Source organism: Schistocerca gregaria, chromosome 8 (genome assembly GCF_023897955.1).
Source record: "Schistocerca gregaria isolate iqSchGreg1 chromosome 8, iqSchGreg1.2, whole genome shotgun sequence".
Classification (NCBI taxonomy): domain Eukaryota; kingdom Metazoa; phylum Arthropoda; class Insecta; order Orthoptera; family Acrididae; genus Schistocerca; species Schistocerca gregaria.
Genome location: NC_064927.1, coordinates 363,459,482 through 363,484,823, shown reverse-complemented (window position 1 = coordinate 363,484,823; position 25,342 = coordinate 363,459,482). Strand labels below are relative to the sequence as shown.

General features: G+C 43.3%; 1 protein-coding gene across 1 annotated transcript in view; it reads left to right on the top strand.

Annotated features, from left to right (window-relative positions):
• LOC126285190 (odorant receptor Or2-like) overlaps positions 1 to 25,342 on the top strand; it is a 137,668-nt gene that overhangs the window by 46,504 nt on the left and 65,822 nt on the right. Inside the window, exon 4 of the mRNA XM_049984497.1 lies at positions 11,420 to 11,663. Coding sequence (XP_049840454.1) covers positions 11,420 to 11,663 — 244 coding nt within the window. The remainder of the gene's footprint in view (positions 1 to 11,419; positions 11,664 to 25,342) is intronic.

Genomic DNA, 25,342 nt, shown 5'->3' with positions numbered 1-25,342 from the left:
TATGAATCAAGTTTAATATGCTGAAATTTTAACGGAACAATCATCAATGTTAAAATAAATGTCAAGATATAAAATGATTTATTTCTTTTTATTTAAATTCTTATATATATATATATATATATATATATATATATATATATATATATATATATATATATATATCACCTGTTGTCGTTAGATGACTATTAAAATATTATAATTAATGTCAGTCTGGTTGGGAATTAGGTAAGCTAGACTGGATACATGGTGAAACAGGTTGCTCAGTAATGCAAGGTTAACTTCCCCAGATATCTCACAACTTTTAACCCGCTTTTATTGTCTTGAATATCAGCACCGCTTTCAGTATAACTTAATGCATCAACATTACAGCATCATCTATGAGATATTCTAGGAAATGTTCGTCTGTAGGCCAGGAAGAACCTGTGGTACCATCATGATGGCTGTCCAGCCCATAGTGTGCGAAGTATTACAGGATGTCTTCAAGAATTATTTCCTAAACGTTGGATTGGACGTAGAACCCCTGTATCTTGACCGGTTCGTTCCACGGATTTGACGCTTGTAGACTTTCTTCTGTGAGAAAAGCTGAAAGACACTGTCTCCAAGGACATACCAACCACACCCTATGATATTCAATTACGTATTACTGCAGCCTGCTCGGATATCTCCGCTGAATTGCTAGCACGTATGAAGCGGTAGTTTCATACTAGACTGGGGATGTGTATTGTTGCTGCCGGTGGTCATTTGGAACAGAACTTGCCATGATCAATTTTCTCGTTACTAGTCAAAATCCCCATAACTAGTGTAGGCACTTGCGCTGTTCTTTAGTGTGTGCTGCCACAGGCATTGTACAACTGTCGGTGTGTCGTAGACGACTCGCACTGGAGTGCTGGAACAAACACTACTGACATTCTAGTCTACTATACTTTTAATTTGTTAATGCCAATAAGCATTGTTCCATTTAAAAAAGTGCATATTTGCACAAAAAATGCGCTTTCTAAGTCTTATTAATCTATGTATTGGCTAAAAATAAGAGCCCCCGACTACCAATCAAGTCTGTGTAAACCGCGTATCAATAGCACTTTCCATCTCCGCAATAGTTGCGGTGCAAGTTTTAGGTGATTCACCCCTATACATGTATGAACATTTCACTTATCTGGTGAAGACTATGTCTGATATTTAAAACAATAACCATCCAATCGAGGGATGGCTCATGTTTTATATATTGGGGAGGCGGAGATATTTACCGATCGGAACTATGATTACAGGGTATCTAAGAAGTTTAGAGGCTGCATCCCCTTTTATATGCATAATGAAATACTAAATAACATCTAAAGGTAACTTTAAGATAACATATATGCTTAGCCTCCGCCGTAACATTTCTCGTCGCTTTACCACGGCAAGTCGTACTAAAAATAATGCGTTTCGAAGAGATCTTTAATGCAGTGTATGTCAGCATCGCTGTATACTTTATGTTCGTCGTGTTTTCGTTTCAGAACTTGGGGCGTTTAATGTTTTTCGTGTGTATTCAGTCCGTGGCTTTTATGATTTCTGTGACGTCATGAAACCTGTGCTGTGACTGGTTGACAGAAGCAGAACGAGTAGCCTCCACGTTGATTGTAGTATATGAGAAGCTAACAAGCCGTATTTGTTCGTTTTCATATCTGTACCTGTGTATTAGGAAAATAGGTAGTTTTAGTTATGCGTCACATCTCTCCAAAACACATTATTTTGGTAAAGTTTGCTGTGTTAAAGTGTCGGGAAATGTAACGACGGTGGCTAAATATGCTTCGAGACATTGCTCCATTGAAATTATGTGTACACTTTTGCGCAGATTTGCACTGTTTTTGTTCTTGATTGAAGTTTAGATCGGCTCTGGGCACACCAAGTTCTTTTACTTCCACGAATACGAAATAGTAGTGGCTGCGTTATTAAGAAGTACTATGCTCTTTACATCGTAATTCTTGATAATGCAGGCCTGCCCTTTTGTATTTCTTGCCAATATCATGCCCTTGATTCTCAATAAATATGTCCTTCCTGCACGCCATTATACGTGACGTACAAGTGCAGTTTGTGACTCAAGGACGACAATGTATGCAAGTTTGAGTACCGCATGCAAGCCTGCATGGTAACGCAGCGTCCTCGGTGAGAGGGACGGTTGCTCTCTGTAATAAATAAAAAGTAAGTGAAATATTCAACTATGAACTTAAAAGAGTGTCCTGTGACATCCGCCCAGACCAAATTACGAAAACAAAGACGAGCAAAATAAAAAATACTTTTTAAGAATGGTTAAGGTGACCGCTTGCGTAAAACAGGAAATCCGGGTTCCAGTCACGTCCGGGAAAAATCTTCACTGTCGTCATTATAATATACAGCCGACGATGGTTGATATATTCACTACTGCGAATACATTTCCTGTCTTTCAATTTCACTCTAAGCTCATGTTCCAAATGTATGCTTCATGAAGCGCACACATAATTCATATTATGTTGTTTCCAGATTAATTGTATTATTTGCAAGGTAAAACTCAAAATATCTCATGCAAAATAAACTTACAATAAAATGATAATAATACACTTCATCCCGCAAACGCCATCAGCAAGAAAGGAAATTCTTAGCAAGTAAAGGTATCCGGATATGTTTCGCGCTCGTATTTCCTCTAATCAACTGTGAAACTCGCGCTAGGTGGTGCCACTTTAGGTCACCGTATTCTAGCACACTCTAGCAAAGTATAAATTTAGCGTGTATTTTCCTACGGCATATAGAATTCCTGATAACATAGAAATATTAAAAATAAACGTTGATTAATGACCCATCAGAGCACAAAAAAGGTGTACAGAGACAGGGATTCGATTGCGAAGGGTCAGCCACTCTGTTGCGTCCCTTTCGTTGTAAGCAGCAGAATGCGAAAGAACACTCTTAGGCTGAATGAACAGACCTTTGGGAGGTCCATAAAGAGCTATGCACCATAGAAATGGAACTCATCTATACTACATTGAGCTTTTTTTTTTGTCATCAGTCTTCTGGCCGACAGCCACGAATTCCTCTCCTGTGCTAACCTCTTCATTTCAGAGTAACACTTGCAACCTACGTCCTCTATTATTTTCTGGATGTATTCCAATCTCTGGATTCTACAGTTTTTGCCCTCTACAGCTCCATCTAGTACCATGGAAGTCAATCCCTCATGTCTTAACAGATGTTCTATCATTCTGTCCCTTCTCCTTATCAGTGTTTTTACATATTACTTTCCTGTCCGATTCTGCGTAGAACCTCTTCATTCCTTACCTTATCAGTCCACCTAATTTTCAAAATTCGTCTGTAGCACCACATCTCAAATGCTTCGATTCTCTTCTATTCCGGTTTTCCCGCAGTCCATGTTTCACTACCATACAATGCTGTATTCTAGACGTACATTCTCAGAAATTTCTTCCTCACATTAAGGCCGATATTTTATATTAGTAGACTTCTCTTGGCCTGGAATGGCTTTTTTGCCATGGGTAGTCTGCTTTTGATGCCCTCTTTGCTCCGTCCGTCATTGGTTACTTTACTGCCTAGGTAGCAGAATTCCTTAACTTCATCGACTTCGTGACCATCAATCATGTTAATAAGTTTCTCTACTACTTCGTCTTTCTTCGATTTACTCTCAATCCATACTGTGTATTCATTAGACTTTTCACTCCATAATTCTTCATCACTTTCCTTCAGGACAGCGATGTCATCAGCGTATCGTATCATTGATATCCTTTCACCTTGAGTTTTAATTCCACTCCTGAACCTTGCTTTTATTTCCATCATTGCTTCCTTGATATACAGATTGAACAGTAAGGGCGAAAGGCTACGTCCTTGTCTTACACCTTTTTTAATACGAGCACTTCGTTCTTGGTCGTCCACTCCGATTATTCCCTCTTGGCTGTTGTGCATATTGTGTATGACCCGTCTCTCCCTATAGCTTACCCCTACTTTTTTCAGAATTTCGAACTTCTTACACCCTTTTACATTGTCGAGCGCTTTTTCCAGTTCGACAAATCCTATGAATGTGTCCTGACATTTCTCTATTCTTGCTTCCATTATTAACAGTATTGTCAGAATTGCCTCTCTCGTGCCTTTACTTTTCCTAAATCCAAATTGATCTTCATCTGGTGCATCCTCAATTTTCTTTTCTATTCTTCTGTATATTATTCTTGTAAGCAGCTTCGATCCATGAGCTGTTAAGCTGATTGTGCGATAATTCTCGCACTTGTCAGCTCTTGCCTTCTTCGGAATTGTGTGAATGATGTTTTTCCGGAAGTCAGATGGTATGTCGCCAGATTCATATATTCTACACACCAACGTGAATAGTCGTTTTGTTGCCACTTCCCCCAATGATTTTAGCAATTCTGATGGAATGTTATCTATCCCTTCTGCCTTATTTGACCGTAAGTCCTCCAAAGCTCTTTTAAATTCCGATTCTAATACTGTATCACCCATCTCTTGTAAGTCTACTCTTGTTTCTTCTTCTATCACATCAGACAAATCTTCCCCCTCATAGAGGCTTTCAACGAACTCTTTCCACCTATCTCTCCTCTGCATTTAACAGTGGTATTCCCGTTGCACTCTTAATGTTACCACCATTGCTTTAATGACGACGAAGCCTGGTTTGACTTTCCTGTATGCTGAGTCTGTTCTTCCGATCCTTCCGACACTCATTTCTTTTTGGAATTCTTCAGATTTTTCCTGCAGCCATTTCGTCTTAGTTTCCCTGCACTTCCCATTTATTTCATTCCTCAGCGACTTGACTTGTATTTCTGTATACCTGAGTTTCCTGGAACATGTTTGTACTTCCTCCTTTCACCAATCAACTGAAGAATTTCTTCTGTTACCCACAGTTTCTTCTCAGTTACCTTTTTTGTACCTATGATTTCCTTCCAAACTTCTCTGATGGCCCTTTTTAGAGATGTCCTTTCCTCTTCAACTGTCCTGCCTACTGAGCTATTTCTTATTGCAGTATCTATAGCCTTACAGAACTTCAAGCGTATCTCGTCATTACTTAGTACTTCAGAATCTCATTTCTTTGTGTATTGATTGTTCCTTACTAGTGTCTTAAACTTCAGCCTACTCTTCATTTGCTCATTGGTATGCCTTACAATCCAGTATCTGATTTCGGAATCTCTGTCTGACCATGATGTAATATAAATGAATTCTTCCCGTATCATCCAGCCTTTTCCAAGTATACCTCCCCCACTTGTAATTATTGAACAGGGTATTCGTTATTACTAGCCCAAATTTGCTACAGAACTCAATTAGTCTTTCTCCTCTCTCATTCCTTGTCCCAAGCTCATGTTGTCCTGTAATCTTTTCTTCTACTCTATCCCCTAACACAGCATTCCAATCCCCCATGACTTTTAGATTTTCATCCCCCTTTAAATACTGTATTACCCTTTCAGTGCCCTGATACACTTCCTCTATCTCTTCATCTTCAGCTTGCGACGTCGGCATTTATACCTGAACTATCGTCGTCGGTGTTGGTTTGTTGTCGATTCTGATAAGAACTGTTCACATAACACACTCTCTGCCCAACCTTCCTATTGATAACGAATCCTACTCCTGTTATACCATTTTCTGCTGCTGTTGATATTACCTTATACTCATTTGACTATCTAGATTGAGCCTTTGCATCTCCCTTTTCAGATTTTCTAGTTTCCCTACCACGTTCAAGCTTCTGACATTCCCCGCCCCGACTAATAGAATATTACCCTTCCTTTGACTTCTCAGTCTTTTTCTCATGGTAACCTCTTCCTTGGCAGTCCCCTCCCGGAGATCCGAATGGGGGACTACTCCAAAATCTTTTGGCATTGGAGAGATTTCATGACACTTCTTCAATTATAGGCCACATGTCATGTGGATATACGTTACATGTCTTTAATGCAGTGGTTTCCATTGCCTTCTGCATCCTCATGCCTTTGATTATCGCTGATTCTTCCGCCTTTAGGGGCAGTGTCCCACCCCTAGGACAAGAGACTGCCCTGAACATCTGTTCGCTCCTCCGCCCTCTTTGACAAGGCCGTTAGCAGGATGAGGGTGACTTCTTATGCCGGAAGTCTTCGGCCGCCAATGCTGATTATTTGAGCAACTAGCATTAAAGGTGCAACCTTCAGACTAGCTACTACCTGCTCGAGAAACATCACTCAGCGTCAGTTGTACCAAGAACGCTGCCTGCCGTTATAAATGGCTCTGACCACTATGCGACTTAACTTCTGAGGTCATCAGTAACCTAGAACCTAGAACTAATTAAACCTAACTAACCTAAGGACATCACACATATCCATGCCCGAGGCAGGATTCGAACCTGCGGCCGTAGCGGTCGCTCGGCTCCAGGCAGTAGCGCCTAGAACCGCACGGCCACTCCGGCCGGCTGCCCTTATAAATCCATGAGATAAGTATACGATCTGCGTCCTCATAATTTCGATTCTGTAATCCATTATTGAGAAATATATTTTAATATATTTTTGGAGCCACTATTTACGAGCTGCACCAAACAATTAAAATAATTGTATCTTATATGCTTGCTGTTTACGTCACCTCAGCATTTACTAAAATAAAATTGTCGACTGCAAACCAGTGGAAAGAAGATAGTGACAGAATTTAAACAAATAAATCCAGCATTTGTCGATGGAGATTAGGCGGATAAAGTAATTATCTGGTTTGGTCTGGCACAGTTTGAAACGCCGGAAATGCATATCCTCCTATTTCCATCTATTGTACTATAAATTGTTTTTCTTATTTTGTTACCTGAAGATATGACATTTCTGTTTCTTTATATATTGTAATTGGTTTAATATATATATATATATATATATATATATATATATATATATATATATATATCGATGTATAATTGGTTTGTTTTGTAAATACTATTTGTATTTTTACGCTGGGTCTTGGCTAGGGAAAACTATGCTATCGAACGATTACAGCGTTAGGTCGTGTGGAAAACCAAAGTGTTTAGGATCTTTGGTAGTGAACTCTGCCGTGTGGAGTGCGGGCAGAGCGGAGTCTAGCTGGAGTAGGGCGGTGGAGTAGATGTGTTGAGTGACGCTCCCGCGAGTTGCCGCGCTTTCGAGGTTTGGCGGCATGTAATTGCGCTCGACTTGCTATGATAGTTTCTGGCGCGACGTCGCGGACGGGAAACATAAGCTGGCACACATCAAGAGCCCATTTCGCCTGGTGACCGTGTCGAGAAGAAGGCGCGCCAACATCCAGCTTCTGCAACACCTACGGCCGACAATGAGTGATTTTCGCCACCTCCTCGATCGACGACTTCAAACCTTCAATCTGCCAACAAGGAGGACTGATAGCATGTAAAGTTTTAGAACTGTATGGCACACCTCAGCTTTTCAAACTATTCCATTAGCATCACTAAAATACAGCAACTTTGCATGAACCTTTGTTGCTCATTGCCCCAATTGCATTACCAAGCAGGGTTTCTTCCTATTCCGAAATGAACTCGAATGTCGTTGAAATTCAAACGCCAGCATTAAAGTAATATCATTCGCTTTCACTGCTTTAATTTCAAAGTTCAGTTAAGGTATTCATAGCTGGATACAATATTTAGATTACACAAGCACAAATTAAGAGTGCGAGTTTCTGTTACCATATTTTAGTTTACCTGTGACTGCAGATCAGCTTGGTACGTACTAAATTTTACTATTGTTAATTGCTCAGAATCGTTTAATTGAAGTTCAAAGTTAAGTCTCTTATTTCTAAATTGCGTAGATTCAAGTAGCTTTTGAAATGATTGTTGAGGTAGCCCAAGACTAACCTTGTTTCATTGAATTTTCTAGTGCTTCAGAAACAAAGTTCACTATTAATTTCAGTCACTAAATTAACTTTCAATTTTCAGGTTTTATTAATTATTTTGCTAAATTAAGTCAGAGTGTAGCGAAATTTATTACTCCTGACAAACATTCAGTTTTCACACGACACGTGTCAACTTTCAGTTGCCACACTTTTAGTGCTAATTATATGTGCAATAACCTTTCTTTTTTAGTTATTATAGTAGTTGTTCATAGGACTGGAGACCGTAATTTTCCCCTAATCTCAAATATTTAATTAACGCCAGTTAATTGTTAACGTAACGACCGCACATTTACTTTTTTTATTAACTTTACGCCTTTGCAAAATTAGTTTCCACCAGTTTCATTTGCATTTTTCCTTTCATTTAGATGTAACCCTTCCTCCCTCTTTACCGACAGATTAACTTCGGTGACGATTGCTTTTCCCAAATTTCCATTAGGTACACGTGGTTTCTTTTTACTGTCATTAAGGTTGATAAGTGAAGGGGAGGTTACAAGCTGTACAACTTATACTACTGCTTCGGTTCTGCGAACTTCTTGAAGGGGTATAGCGTCACGAAATACAGCAATGGTGATATTTGACATTCTCAAAATATCGTAAAAGATGTTGAAACTGATCAATGACCGATATTCACTGTTGCCTCTCTCGCAACGACTGGTTTTCAAGCACCAGTGCCTTCAATTGAGATTCGTGATTTTACACAGAGAAATGGTCTGTCATTTAATTCGTCATTCAAACTTGTTTGACCACAATGGAAACGTCTCTGCCACGTATCCATTGTGTCATTTGTTGATGATTTGCTGCCGTACACTTCCACCATCTCAGTATGGATTGTTGTAAGATTGTTCCCCTTCCGATATAGACCACGAATTACTCCACGCCAGTCTACTTTATTAATTTGCATCGCCGTTTTACGAGTATAAGGAGCTATCAAAAAGTTTCCGTCTGAGGGCGTCGCTGCAGCCCATGCAACGTAGCACAACTCCGATGCGTAAATACGGGGTGTTCAAAAAGTCTCTCCGCAGTGCCGTACGATTTTTAGCCGCGCGTGCCGTATGGTTGTTCGCCTGCCTGGGTTTTTCAGCGAAACAACAAACGCACAACGATACTGCACTGATATTCTGTACCCATTCATAGGAGAACTTGTGTTAAGTGAAATACTGAACGGTTATTTTCAACAAGATGGCGCAACCGCGCATACAGCTCGCGTTTCAATGTCACTGCTTGCTGATGTTTCTGGTGATCGCGTAATTTCACAGGGACTTTGGCCTCCACGATCGTCTGACCTAACACCACCTGACTTTTCCTTCTGGGGTGCAGCGTCTAACGATACTACCACTTGCAAAGTAGGTTAGAAATCAGATTAATAATGTTGCTGACGGAGCATATGTTCGCTTTATCGGGCAACAACAAAGTTATTGATTGTGGATGGTATCGTTAGAATGGAAATAATGAATTCACTGTAAAAAAGTAATTAATTTTGGCACTTATCTTGAATCGATTCCCACGTAGATTTCGTCGAAGTTGTTATGGCTGATCTTGTTGATTCTAGGGTGATTCCACTTTGACTGCTAGAAGGTCCAGATCTGTATTTGAAGACCTAACAAATGCGTTTTTCAGGAAGTTCTTAATGATCAAACAATCCCAGATCAGAACAATGGTATGGTAGAAATAATTTTTGACTTTGTGTTCACTATTCACATTTTTATTAAACTTCTTGTAAATTCACATATACTTTTTCTTAATTGTCACATCATCAAGAAAACAGTTTTGTATCAATCTTCATATATTTAATTTCCACTTTAACCAAACACAAGACTTGACTCTTCTTTTACAAAGCGAAATAACAACTTAACTTCTGCAAAGTGAAACAAAGACTGCTCTGTGCGCATTCGCGCCAAAACGGTTACATGTAAGTCAAAGATTACGACAGTCGCACAGAAATGAATACACACAAGAACCACATCAGTGTAATATATCGATACATCGGAGTACCTATACATTAATAAAACCAAATGTGAATATTGTCACAAAAATATGTCTGTTACTTCGCAGAAAAGTAGTACGATACTACTGGTATCGAGAACTGTGGTTGCAGTGCCTTAATGGTCACGTAAATAAAGAACCATTACAAGCGAAAGCAACTGTCTATAAAAAACCGTCCAAAGTCCATAGATGAATTAAAAACTGCAATATCCACTATCACTGCTTCTGTTACAGAAGAAATGTTACAGCTTGTGTTTGGAAACATGATTAGACGAATTGACTTGTATATTCAACAACAGGGGGGACACTTTCAACATTTAATGTGAAAATTTGTAAGTAAAGTCCGCCCCGATAGCTGAATGGTCAGCTTGACGAACTGTCGTCCTAAGGAGCCCGGGATCGATTCCCGGCTGGGTCGGGGATTTTCTCCGCTCAGGTACTGGGTGTTGTTTTCATCATCATTTCATCCCAATCCGTCGCGCATGTCGCCCAATGTGGCGTCGAATGTAATAAGACGTGCACCAAAGCGGCCAGACCTGGCCCGTGAGGGGCCTCCCGGCCAATGATGCCAAACGTTCATTTCATTTCCATTTGTAAGTAAAAATGAATATTCAGTAAATTAATAACTTGTATTTCAATGAGTTTCATTTCGGTATATTCACTGCGGCATATGGCATGCGCGGTTAACAATCGTACGGCACTGCGGAGAGACTTTTTGAACACCCCGTATAAGCACCGACATGTAGGCAGAGGGTTAGTGTGGCATTCGTGTCTTTCCGAAGTGCGTGCGGTAAACGAGAAAAAATGAAGTACGGTGATGTTTCCAGTAAAGGCTTCCAAACAGGATCAACGTGCTTTTTCTTGGCTGTCGAAGGAGAAACGCCGGTAAACATCCATCGGAGAGTGAAGGATGCGTTGGGGCAGCACTATAGTCCAAAACTACTGTTGTGGAATCGTGTGCCAAGTTCCGTGATGGTCGCAATGACGCACTCGAGCAACCGTCATATAGTCTTCATCTCTCCCGATGCGATTACCACGCCTCTGCTCCCTGATTCCTGTCGAATGAGGAATGCGGCACACAGTTACAGCTTCTTACTGCAGTAGGACACAGGGTTTTACCAAACGGTTATCTTCAAAATGACGTCTTCAAAAATGGTTCAAATGGCTCTGAGCACTATGCTACTTAACTTCTGAGGTCATCAGTCGCCTAGAACTTAGAACTAATTAAACCTAACTAACCTAAGGACATCACACACATCCATGCCCGAGGCAGGATTCGAACCTGCGACCGTAGCGGTCGCTCGGTTCCAGACCAAAATGACGTGTTAGTGAGAGGATTGTGGCAATGCTCACGGCTATTTTTCCAGATTGGCACACTGATTCTGGTCTGTATGGCCTTCGAACGAAAACTTTTTGGCCACCCCTTGTATCTTGGTTGCTCCTGCGGCGTGCAGCGGTTCTTCAACTTGGAGATTTCAGAATGCACCAGGACTGCAGCCATCAGCTCTGAATTCCTCACTACTCTTATAAATGGAAATCGAAGTTTGGAAGAATTACAAGTTTCTTGGCCAGTGTGTGAGGGATTCCTTGCTCACTTTCGCAGGGTACCATCTTCGTGCTGCAGCGGGAGAGCATGGACGCGCTGAAGCGGCACATCGAGCGCAACGCGGTCGAGTTCTGCTCTCACCTGCCGGAGGAGCGCCGCTCGCTGCTGGTGCGAGCGCGCAACCTGTCGCGGCTCATCGTCTGCTCCTTCCAGAGCGTCGGCGGCGTCACGCTCGTCTCCTTCATCACGGGGCCGATCGTGCAGAACGGCCGCGACCGGGAGCTGCTGGCCAGCGGGCTGAGTAAGTCATAGCACGGCCCCTCAGGAAAAGGAGTGGAGCAGAGCCTCACACGCTTTGTCAGTCGGGAAAGTGGCTTCACTACGCTCTTCTTGAAGACGTCCGACTGTAATGGTTCTCCACTCAGGGCTGTAAAATAATGAAACTTTGTAGCTTAAGGGCCTAGTCCAAATCTCTTGATTCAACACCTTTCCTCAAACACTTTGTCAGTTGGGAAAGTGGCTTCGCTAGGCTCTTCTTGAAGGCGTCCGTGAGCGTTGGAATGGTTGTAGTGGTCAATTTGAAATAGCACTTTCCCGCTGTCTTTCTCATTTACCTGGAGTCGTTCCACGGAATTTTTTGTTTTGGGTTAAAAAATGGTTCAAATGGCTCTGAGCATTATGGGACTTAACATCTGAGGTCATCAGTCCCCTAGAACTTATAACTACTTAAACCTAACTAACCTAAGGACATCACACACATCCATGCCCCAGGCAGGATTCGAACCTGTGTTTGTTTTGGGGCTTTGTAAAAGATCATTTCTACATTCCGCAACTAACTAATAATTTTCCAGAGCTAAGACACAAAACTGAAGGGGCTGTCGCTTCTAATACTCTGGACTTGTTAACAGAACTTGAGAAGAAATGAATTACAGGTAGGATGTGTGCCATATACAATAATAAAAGGCGCACATACCGAATATTTATAAGAAAATGTACATTAGGTTACCTACCATTTGATGTATAATTTGTTGTAAATAGTCTAAATTAAACTGTTGTAATATACTACTGAAACATTCTTTTATGGACATATTGTATAATTGCTGAGCGTTTAAAATAGTCTCACCCCAAACCATAAAGATTTACAATTTATTTGTTAAGAATCTGGGTAACTAAAGTCTTAGAGAATGAAATTAGCATTAATTCACCCATTGCCTAAGAAAGATGAGAAACAAACTGTCAGTAGCTGTAGAGAGGTATATTCCTTTTTTCACTTGCTTATATAATGTTCTCAAAAATTTGACTGTAAGAGTTTGAGTCAACACTGGAAAATTATTTGGATGAATACAAATTTGGGATTAGAAGGGCCTCATATTCAACTTAAAACCACTAATTCACGGATTAGTTATCTCTAATATCATATGACATTGAAAATTTTTAAGATCTTTTCGCTATTTACCTGAAAATCTTTGATCAAATAATTCAGGAACTTTGAGTTAAAGATAAAGTTAGAAACCTACTATGTCTGTCACTCTCAGACAAAGCATTAAAAATAAAATATGTTCGCCAAGTATCAAAACTAATCAATATAATTACACCTGAGGAAGCTGAGTTTCGAAGAAATGACAAGAATCTAGAACGATCAATATTAACACAATACAAATTACGTCCAGTAATGGAGGAAGAGAATAAAAATGTGTTAAACTGCCTGAACTTGCACAAGGATTTTGCTGCATGTCTTGAAAGTCTAAAAATATAATGATGTAATTCTATATTTGTAGGAGATAGGTAATAACTACAGGCTGGTCAGAAAAAGCTTGCAAAAATGTTTCTCTGAGAAATAAAAATTCACAAAAAAGTCGATACGTTGCGCCATCTCTGAGTGAATTAGCACTGAAGTTAGCCATTCAGGCATTTGCACCCATAAATTCGAGCAGCATGCGCGATACAATTAGTGTCAGTTCTCATGACATAGATGATAGCATACGAGACTGCTCAGCCTTTGGTTATGTTCGATCCTTGCTACTGTCCCATGTCCAACTTTTGTATCGCTCTCTTGTTTGGTTTTAGGGAACCAAGTGAGGAACACATCTGGCGACATCGTCTCTGTTTGGCCAAGTTTGCGAACGGAATGGCCTGCTTGGCTAACTTTCATGCTAATTAACCCTTAAATGGCCACCATAACCTCCCAAGCAATACTCTTACAAGCATTTCAGACTGTATTCTAAGAATATCTCTAGACAAAACAAGAAAGTTATTACAAACATAAACGTTCTCTAATTATTTGTAAAAACAGTTTGAAAAAAATTGTTGACATAACTGCTGTAACGGAAAGAACTTAGAAAGCCTGCCTGGCACAAGGAAGTTTATATCAAAACTTGTACTCGTTGTTGTTGTCATGGTAGTGGTCTGAAGTCCAAAGCCTGGTTTGATGCAGCTGTCTTTCTCGTCTATCCTGTACAGGCCTCTTCATCTCTGAATAATTACTGGAATATAACACCGACTTTATACCAGTCATAAAAATAAAACAATTGATCATAGTGTAGTATTTTACTGGTCATCAAGATGAACGCCAAAGTGACATACTGGACTCCGCCATCTTCTATGTGATGTCATACGGTCATAGTAAAGGGGTGTGGCATGTGATGTTGTGGATAGGGGGCTGACGTCCACATGTGACTTCATGAATTTGCCTAGTGTGTTGCTTGTTGGAACAAGTCTCAACTTGTTCATGATTCTTTCTTTCTTTCTTTCTTTTTTTTTTTAACATGTCACAGCTTGCCAGAGTAAGTCTCTATTTTTCTTGGTCAATGACATATCAGGCAGTTCGTTACAATTCTGTGTAACAATGGTGATATATGGATGTTGTTGTCCAAATAATATATCTGGGTAACGGGTGTTACCACATAAATTGACCATGATCGCAGCACTCTATAAACAGTCCTGTCAGCTGACGCTCATTGAACCATTTGTGTTTGGAGTAAAGGTAGCCACCATATGTCAACTAATTACCATTGCCCCACCCTGTGCCATCTTGGCAACACCCCATTGTTGCTCCTTCCTTCCACCATCCCCAGTTGTGTTTGGAGTATTGGTAGCCACCATGTGTCAACTAGTCTGACCATCATTTACAATTTTGTGTAACAAAAAAAAGGTGGTGTATGGAGGTAATTTGTTACAGTTTTGGTGCAATCGGTTTCAGCAGGTTTTTGTTGTTTTTAGACGGTTTTTGAGAAATAATCTGATCATCACTGCCCCTGTTTGTTATAACATGACGACACAGGAGGCATTTTGTTACAATTCATGATGTATGGGGAGCAGATATATCAATATGTGCAATAGCAGAAAATGACAAACGTTTTGCACTGTGAGACAAACTTACGATGGGGTCATTATAATGTTTGGGTGGCTTTGGAAAGTTGTTGTAAAGCATAGTAACCATCGTTTCTTACCTCTTCGAATGTGTATTAGTACTGTCCACTTAAGTGTCGTGAATTCTCCGCTGTGTAATAGTATAAGTTAGCATTGTCCGCAGAAGATGACAAATATTTTGTAATCATTTATTTTTTTTTTATTTCTTAATTTTGAATAATTTCATGTTAGCTGCAACTGGGCTAGTACCTCCATCTTGCTCATTGAATTCTCCACTGCCGCAGTCTCATATTTTTAAAATTTCCATCTGCACTACCTCAAATTTTTGAATTTCTCTTTAGTACCAGAAAGCTAGAAAGAACAGCCCCCCTTGAACCACCAAATCATCTATACTGTCGCTCAGATAAAGCTAAGTGTTTTTCATTCGTCTGATCATTATTTGACAGAATCTCTCTTGCGCGCCCCTTCGTTTTCTGTTTATTTGCATACTTCCTGCGTGCACTTTGGTTCTGGTTATCAAAGAGTGACAATCGGTCTAATAATCCGCACAACGTGGACAGTTTGAGCACGCTCATTTCAGGGCCATTTCGTTAATTCATTAAGAGCTTTTAGTATCTGCAGTTGATGCTTCATTCAGTGCATAGGTTTATTTGTGCCTATCTACAACTAATGTGCCCATAGTTTATTTTAGTAGCTTGTTCATAATGGCACCCAAACCGAAACCGAAACCGAGTCTCCAGGTTAATTCCGCTCAAAAGTACGATGCCTGAGTCAGGTTCAGGAGGGGAAACTGTGACGCAGATTTCCATTTTAGTATGATCTGACAGCACCAGGTGTAAACAGACCTCGTGCAACAGGACAAAAATTAAACTTATGGGCTTAAGACACATACAGATCATAGAAGTCTTAAAACCATAGAAGAGGCACTGTCGTCCGACAACTGAAAATGATACTCTGTAGCTGATGGGGAACATTGTTCACGACATTATAATTGAAATCACGCAATGAGGATTTTCACGGCAGGATATATTAGCTGCTGGTAAATCTTCCCGGTTGTATTGTCATGGCTTGTGATTCTTCTCCGTTCCTAATTTTTCGCCTTGAGCTGAGCTGCCATCATCAAAGGCAAGACTCAGCGGAACCACAGTCACCTTTAAGTTGTCCAGCGGAATTCTTGACGAAATGTTGAGAACGGAAAAGTTTCATGGACAGTGAACATACATCACAGAAGATGTACTAGCAGATAAAAAAATAGGTGAGTTTCGTTTAGTTTTTAAGAACAGAGTGGTAGAGAATAAGAGAATAAAGCTATTTTTCAATAAAAAAATACTAAACAAAAATAATTTCGAAACTGTATAGTATTTCTTTCCAGTTACACAATTTATAAATTATTTCTATTAACGTTTTAAGTCAAGAAACAACAGTTAATTTTTTTTACGTACAGGGTGCGTCCAGAACGCAATGAAACCAATTTCCTTTATGAAAGCAATTTAGGTTAATTCGGATTCCAATACACCATATTATTCCCAACTAGTGGCTACAAAACCCTATTTTTCAAAATAATCCCCTTCCACTGCGACGAGGTCACCTTACTGAGAGGACCTATATGCCGCCATGGTAGTAGCAATTTGCTGGTTGATGTTCAAACTAACATCTTGCTGCATCAGTAACCTCCACATCACCCGTCGGACTAGTGTCGAGGTCCGGTGTGGCAGCCAGTCTGTGAAACGTTTTTAAGGCGTTTTTCCATCTACCTAGGTGAATGCGGGCTGGTTCTCCTTATTCCGCCTTAGTTACACTGTGTTGGCGATTACTGCGCAAACACAGTTTCCACGTACGTGGTGTACACCAAAGTTACTCACCATGCAAACATTTGGGGTTACAGTCGTCTGGCATCAGACGTGGGTGTGGGTGGAATGCTGTGGCCTATTGTGGGGTTGTGGACCACTGAGGGCTACTGTGGGACGAAGCCTCTCCGTCGTTTCTAGGTCCCCGGTTAAATAGGAGTACATACATACACCTAACAAAAATGGTTCAAATGGCTCTGAGCACTATGGGACTTAACGTCTGAGGTCATCAGTCCCCTAAAACTTAGAACTACTTAAACCTAACTAATCTAACGACCATTCATAACATGTAAGCTTCCACTGCCGGCGTCTTCATTAATTATAACATCCGGGCTGAATTGCCGTGGCCCATATATACAACTTCTTCTCCTTCCTGACGTTTCGTTGCCTACTGCGGGCAACATCTTCTGAGGTGAGTCGCCGACTAACCTCAGAAGATGTTGCCCGCAGTAGGCAACGAAGCGTCAGGAAGGAGAAGAAGTTTTATATATGGGCCACGGCAATTCAGCCCGGAAGTTTTAATTAATAACCTAAGGACATCACACACATCTATGCCCGTGGCTCCAGACTGCAGCGCCTAGAACCGCACGGCCACTCCGGCCGGCGACTGGTAAGAGTGAATCGTTTGTTTCACTCGATGTCACTAGCAGTCTTAAGCTAAAATGTTCGCATTCAAAGTCCTGGGTACTATTCATCAGTACCAGGTTTCACTGTATAACTTTTTATAAGAAAAAAAATTGTGTTCTAGATCAGAACACAATTTGTGTTCTCATAAAAAGTTATACAGTGAAACCTAGTACTGATGAATAGTACCCAGAACTTTGAATGCGAACATTTTAGGTTAATGACTATGGTATGAAGATTAGCATCTCCAAAACGAAAGTAATGTCAGTGGGAAAGAAATATAAACGGATGGAGTGCCAAATAGGAGGAACAAAGTTAGAACAGGTGGACGGTTTCAAGTACTTAGGATGCATATTCTCACAGGATGGCAACATAGTGAAAGAACTGGAAGCAAAGGCAATGCAGTGAGCGCTGAGCTACGATCTACTCTCTTCTGCAAGAAGGAAGTCAGTACCAAGACTAAGTTATCTGTGCACCGTTCAATCTTTCGACCAACTTTGTTGTATGGGAGCGAAAGCTGGGTGGGTTCAGGTTACCTTATCAACAAGGTTGAGATTACGGATATGAAAGTAGATAGGATGATTGCAGGTACTAGTAGATGGGAACATTGGCAGGAGGGTGTCCACAATGAAGAAATCAAAGAAAAACTGGGAATGAACTCTATAGATGTAGCAATCAGGGCGAACAGGCTTAGATGGTGGGGTTATGTTACACGCATGGGAGAAGCAAGGTTACCCAAGAGACTCATGGGTTCAGCGGTAGAGGGTACGAGGAGTCGGGGCAGACCAAGGAGAAGGTACCTGGATTCGGTTAAAAATGATTTTGAAGTAATAGGTTTAACATCAGAAGAGGCATCAATGTTAGCACTGAATAGGGGAACATGGAGGAATTTTATAAGGGGGCTATGCTCCAGACTGAACGCTGAAAGGCATAATCAGTCTTAAATGATGATGATGATGATGATGATGATGATGATGATGATGATGACAAATTGTGTTCATGGTGTGCCGCGATGTGTACTGCACAAGCTTCGTATCCCTCTACTCACGAGGTAGCGCAGTGAAATTGCAGGCGCAGACAGCTAACGCCACCTGAGTGGTGGTGTTTGAACTGCCTAGAAGAGACACGAGTCGAGTGTTTACAGTAGATAGCAACTCAATGTCCGACCCTGGTAGCTGAGTGGTCAGCGCGACGGAATGTCATACCTAACGGCCTGCATTCGATTCCCGGCTCATTTCATCCCCATCGACACGCAAGTCGCCGAAGTGGCGTCAACTCGAAAGACTTGCACCAGGCGAGCGGTCTACCCGATGGGAGGCCCTAGCCACACGGGATTTCCATGTTTGCTTCTCACTGAGGCAATCGACCCCTCAAGCTGTGCTAGTAGTTACGTAAACTGAAGGGGGGAGGGGGGGGGGGGTAGAAGGGGAAGAAGCGAATGTTATATAGCTGCATCAAGACTTTATACGGTATCACTGGTGAGGAGTGAAAATGTAAGTCAGACGGGGACTCGAACCAGGGATCTCCTGCTTATTTTTTTTTCTTGTAATAATTTGTATTGAAGGAACTAAAAGTACATATATATTCACTATGCAAGAGTTCTTCAAGGTACCATTCCATTTAAACATATACAAATAACTGTTAGTTAAGCAAAAAAATAAATAAATACATTAAAAAGAAAAAAACATTAAATACAACAAAGTATAACATATTCTGTCTTTTTGATTTTTTTTAATTTTTTTCTTTTTATTTATTTATTTATTTATTTTTGTCGATGCATGGGAACGTGGATAAGGGTGTTGCATCATGTGACAGGTATGCATGGTACACCCCAGCTTTGAGGGGGGTCAAGGAAGACGCTGCGGAGATAACCGGCAAAAGTTTGTCGGTAAGATGGTTTTCGGGTGAGGGTGCTATGCGAGGTCACAACTTTGTACCAGAAGTCAAGGACTGTATGCGGACCATTTTGAAAGAGGTATTCTAAAGCCAGTCCTCGAAACCAGATGAGAGTATGGTGCTTAGCAAGAGGGTAGTGAAATGTCTGGGGCAACAACAGGAAATCCGGGGTTACCGTCGTTGGCGGGGCACGGAGGTAAAAGCCCACGATTCGTTGGATGAGGAGCCATACGTTTTGTTTCAGGGGGCACGTAAGACGGTGCTCGTCGGTGTCTTCGAGCTGACAGTCAGGGCAGAGTGGGGAGGTGGCCAGTCCTATGCGATAAAGTCGACTGTTAGTCGGGAACTTTCCATAAACTAAAACATACCAGAGTGCAGACACAGACGACGGTAAAAAGGGTGCATGCACACACCCCCAAACTGTGCGCCAGTTAATGTCAGGATGCCGTAGCACCATGGGGTCGCAAGGGTTGGACAGCATAAACAAACGATAATAATCTTTTGTACGGGGAGGACGGGCGACTGGAAGATCGGCCCGAACGTAGCTGAGTTCTATGAAACAATTGGCGACGTGGTACAATAATGGAGAAATAGGTGCCACATTGATCGGTGGATCGAGAGAAGCTGGTCGGAGGATATCTAAGAGACTGCGTGTTAAGGACGGAACCGTCCCCTGCCAGTGCCGCAACAGAGTGTGGACAAAGAGTGCAGAAGATCGTGCCCGCACGTTGACGAGTCCGAGGCCACCTTTTGCAGGAGGCAATGTTAAAGTGCTGTAGCGGACTTTGAAAAGTGCCCCTGCTGATACGAAATATCCAAAGGCTGATTGGATGCGGCGGCCAAGGAGTAACGGCATTGGGAGGATCTGGGCGACGTGTACCAGTTTAGGGGCTACATACATGTTGACATAGGACACACGTTGGAGTAGGTTTAAGTTACGGTGCACTTGACCGCGGACATGGTGCCGAATCGACTGCAAAAGCCGCCGGTATGCCAGGGCCACTGTGCGGTGTGTGGAGCTCGTAAATTCGATACCCAAGTAACGAAGGGTGGTACTGACTGGGAGTGGGTTCGGCACCATAGCCGGGAGGCCGCGCCCAATGTGCATCATAGTCGATTTACGGACATTAAGAATGCTACCAGAAAGATGTCCATACTGGTGTATCCATTGGATGGCGCATTGAGTTCCGTGGAGGAGCAGGTGAGAAAGAGGAGATCGTCCGCATAAGCCCTACAGTGAAAAGTGTAGTCACGCAAAGTGAGGCCCTGCAGTCTAGAGGTAAGTCCATTGATGAGGGGCTCAAGTGCAATGGCATATAGTAAAGTAGACATAGGGCATCCTTGACGTACAGAGCGGCGTATAGGAATCGGTCCTACAAGCCTCCCATTGACTTGTACCATCGAGACAGCGGGAAGTAGTAACCGGCGAATGGCATCGACAAAAAGTAATGGGAACCCCATACGTGTCGCCACCATGAGGAGGAATGGGTGTCGAACGCGATCAAAGGCACTCGTGAAATCGACGGATACCAGTGCTGCACGAAGGCGACAAACCGACGCCAGTGCAATGAGGTCACGGCATTCTCCTAGGGCTGTTTGTAAGGTGGCCCCACAACCACGTGCAGTCTGCTCAGGTGAAAGGACCGTAGGTAAGACGGTGCGCATGCGCGCTGCTAAGAGGCGTGCATAGATTTTATAGTCTGCATTCAGGAGTGTAGGGGGGCGATATGCAGAGACATGAGACCCTCCCTTCAGTTTAGGCACAGGTAGAAGAATGCCAGTGACGAATTCAGGTGGAATTGGGAAGGATGGAGTAAAGAGTTCCTGAATCATTTCCGTCCAGCGAGGAAGCATCAACGTGGTGAACGCCCGGTAAAACTCCACTGGGAGACCATCTGGTCCTGGTGATTTGTTCTTGGCCCCTCTGTTGATCGCATCTACTACCTCTTCTGCGGTGATTGCAGACATCATGGACGTTGACTCCGCTACAGTGAGTGTCCGGTCAGGGGAAGGACGGAGATCATCAGGAATGGGCGTCGCCATCTGTTCATCATCATAAAATTGGCGATAATGTTCAGCAAAGGCAGACACCACCGCCGCCTGTGTTGTGTGGTGAACACCATCGGAGGTCGTGATGTGGGAGACGAAGAGTCGACGTCGACGACTGTGGTCGGATGCGGCATGGATTGTGGATGGGGTTTCGTCGTGGAGGAGGTCTTGTCGTCGGGAACGCACCACGACACCATGCAGTCGTGCACGTTGAAGAGAGAGGAGACGAGCTTTGGTACGTTGTCGTTCCCTATGGGTGTCAGGTGATGGAGGGAGTGCATCGAGCTCACGGAGGGCGGCGTAGTAAAAATTTGTGGTGTCTCGATGCCATGCTGCTGCTTCGTTGCCACATTGTATGAAGGCCTTTCTGATCGCAGGTTTGGCACATTTGAGCCACCAATGGAACGTGGATGTGTACTGCGGAAGGCGTCTTTCGCAAGACGCCCACGTAGTGGCAATACATTGTCGGCAGTGTGGATCATTAAGGAGGGAGGTATTAAGCTTCCAGTAACCTCTGCTGCGCCACACTGACTGAGTTGGCAGAGCCAGGGAGCAAATGACGGCGCAGTGGTCCGAGAATGCAAGGGGCCACCGTTCAGCTTGGGCGACGTCATTGCCAAGGTGGGCAGAGACATATAACCGGTCCAGTCTGCTCGCAGAATGTGCTGTATAATGGGTGAAACCGGGGGTATTGCCATGAATTTTCTCCCAAACGTCCACTAGGTGAAAATCTTCGATTAAGGTGAGAAGCGCCGGGCATGGCGAATAACCAGGTATTTGGTCCTGCGGATGGAGGATACAGTTGAAATCGCCTCCCATGATAAGGCGATCATAGCGTCCAGAAAACAGGGGCGCCACGTCATGTCCGAAGAAAGTGGACCGCTGCCGACGGTTCGTGGAGCCAGACGGAGCGTAGATATTGATGACGCGCGTGTCGAAGATGGTAACAGCCATGCCTCTTCCACAGGGAAGGATTGTCGTGTCCTTGAGTGGGATTCCTTCGCCTATGTAGAAAGCCACTCCACGTCCTGATTGATCACATGTGGACGTGTATGAGTTGTAGCCGTAGACTGGTGGTAGTGTGGCAACGCGTACTTCCTGAAGAAGGGCGACGTCGACGTCAGAGGCCCGAAGCATGTCACATAGGAGTTGCAGCTTGGGTACAGTGCCGATCATGTTGATGTTCAGCGTGGCAAACCGATACGTTTGTTTCAGTGGTGGTGGACGCGCATCTACCATCACCAAGGCAAGTAAGAGGAGGGCACCGACAGGAAGTCCCGTCCCATCAGGTGCAGGGCCTCGCTTTTGATGTTAACAGGCAGCCTTGTCCGGCGGAGGCAACTCATCCGGAGGAGGGGGCGTATCTTCCTCAATCTCGTCGGCCCATGCTCCTATGCCATGGGTCCGTCAAATGTCCATGGGAATTGCGTTGTGGTGAGAGAGATCTGGAGTTGTCGGCGGGGAGACAGGTGTCTCAACCGGCGCACCGATCGTTACATTGTGCGTGGCGACCTCCATAGAGGTCCCGTCCTGCGAAATGTCTTGATCATCGTGAAAGTTGTCCGCCGACCTCTGCATGGAAATGTCGGTTGGTTGGGTGTCGTCTTCGTCGTCGCGGGTGGCGACGCTTTGAGAGCCTGTGGGTGAACGGCGACGGCGTTTGCGCCTACGTGGCGAGCGTTGTTTGCGCACGTGTTCCTCAGTGTCGGACGACGGCAAGGAAGAGCGTCGACCTGGTTCGAATGCGTCGGTGGGTACAATGAAATTGTCAAACAGGTGTAGTGAAGAAGTACTGTTCTCCTCAGCGTCCGGTGCGGGAGCCTGTTCGGCGGCAAGGTTGTCAGGTGGGACGTCCGCACCGTCCATAGGTGACTGGGACGGTGGGACGTGCCGATCGGAAGGAATGGGCGACGGACTGGACGAAACTGTAGACGTGGCAAGAGCCGCTGCGTAAGTGACCGGTAGGGCGGTCATAGTGGGTGTGACGGACGCTTCCGACAACGGGAGCTGCGCGACACGTCGTTGAATGCATTCAGACCGTAGGTGACCTTCTTTCCCGCAACCGGAACAGGTTCGAGGTTGGCCGTCGTACATTATAATGGCACGGCAGCCTCCGATACGTAGATAAGAAGGCACGTGTTTCTGCAACTCGATGCGGACCTGTCTAACACCGTTTAAAACGGGATAGGTCTGAAATTGTACCCATCGTTCGGCATCATGTTCCAGAACGTTGCCATAGGGACGGAGCGCCTCGATGACGACGTCTGCAGGTAGTTCGAACGGCAGTTCGAATATCCTTATCGTCCGTGTGCCGAGACCTGCGTGATCGACGGTAACGGGTCCGACGTTGCCGTCGGAATGGCAGAAGCGCAGTCCACGTTTTGCCTCTTGAAGCACCTTGTCGCACGCTGCATCGTTGATCATTTTGACGTAGACGGTACTGCTAACTATCGACAAGTGGATACCAATTAGATCCGTTGGTGGTATCTTAACTTCATCGCGAATAAATCGTTCTACCTCCAGGGCCTTGGGTCGGGCAAAGTCGGAACAAAAGTTGAAACGTAATGTCTTCTTCCGATAGTTGTGCGCCATTGTGGTCTAGAAGAGAAAACGGCACTTACAGCGGCCGAAGTAAACACAAACACACCGTGCGCGCCTCGCCCGGCGGCAGACTGCTTATTACGGCGTTGCGTTAATATGCGCGCACAATCTCGGCACGCTGCATGGCCGTCTTACCTGGCGCCACCCGTCTGCAGTCCCCGTCCATGTTCTCAGTGCTCGCTAATTTTGGATTCCCGCAGGAGGTCGAACGTAATTGTGCATCCACACTGAGTATGTGGATTCATTGTTCATCTAAGAATCACCAAGATCGGCGATGTTCTACAGAAGCTCGAAATTTAGCGCAGATTTCATTGCGAGATGCCTATAACAGTTTCGACAACGAAAATTTGTCTCGAAACCTGGCAGAAAATCCAAAGAGGTTCTGGTCGTATGTGAATTACATTAGCGGCAACAAACAATCAATGCCTTCTCTGCGCGATACCAATGGATATACTATCAAAGACAGTGCTGCCAAAGCAGAGTTAATCAACACAGCCTTCCGAAATGCCTTCACAAAAGAAGACGAAGTAAATATTCCAGAATTCGAAACGAGAACACCTGCCAACATGAATAACGTAGAAGTAAATATCTTCGGAGTAGTGAAGCAACTTAAATCACTTAATAAAAGCAAGTCTTCTATATACCAACTAGGTTCCCTTCGGAGTATGCTGATGCATTTGCTCCATACTCAACAATCATATACAACCGTTCGCTCGACGAAACATCCGTACCCAAAGACTGGACAGTTGCGCAGGTCACACCAACATTCAAGAAAGGTAGTAGGAATAATCCAATAAATTACAGGCCCATATCGTTAACGTAGACATGCAGCAGGATTTTAGAACATATATTGTGCTGGAACATTATGAATTACAATAACATCCTTAGCATAGCTATTTTTTTAGTTTAATTGTAATTTCTACCTAATTCTAGGGCCTCCATATTAGCTTGTGGCTGATCTACCATGCGTGCACAAAGTTTGTCGTACGTTTCTATTAAATATGTCTTAATTCCCGCATCATCGCTTTTATCATTTGCTCAAGTTGCTATTTGTGCGACAACTTTTGGCAGTCAGTTAGGTCCCGATCCGTGTTAAATTTGTAATCACGCCCTCATGCATAAGAAGAGCGTTTCATGGCCGCGCGCATGCGCAGTAATTTCGATAGCCGTGCATCTGAGCAGCCTGCAGTTCGGTGGAGAGCCTGTGAGCGTCGTACGTTGGCTGGTGCGAGGCAGCACACACAGGGTTGAGATAAGTAATATTATTGACTTGTTACACATGTACCGCGTATTTGTAAAAATCATTTATGGGATCTTGCCGCTGTAGGTGTTGATTTTAGCCTTTGACTATGCCTATTTAGGCAAGCGGTTTTATATTTGTTCTGAAGAAGGCGTGGTTACCCACGCTGAAACCTAGGTAAACACCAGGTAATTTATGCAACCGAGGCGGATTTTCATAATTATTTCGATACTTACGATTGTTGACGCGCTGCAGTGCTGAAAGTTCTTAAATTATGAATTACCTCAAAGAAAACGGTCTATTGACACACAGTGAACATGTTTTTAAAAAACATCGTTCCTGTGAAACACAACA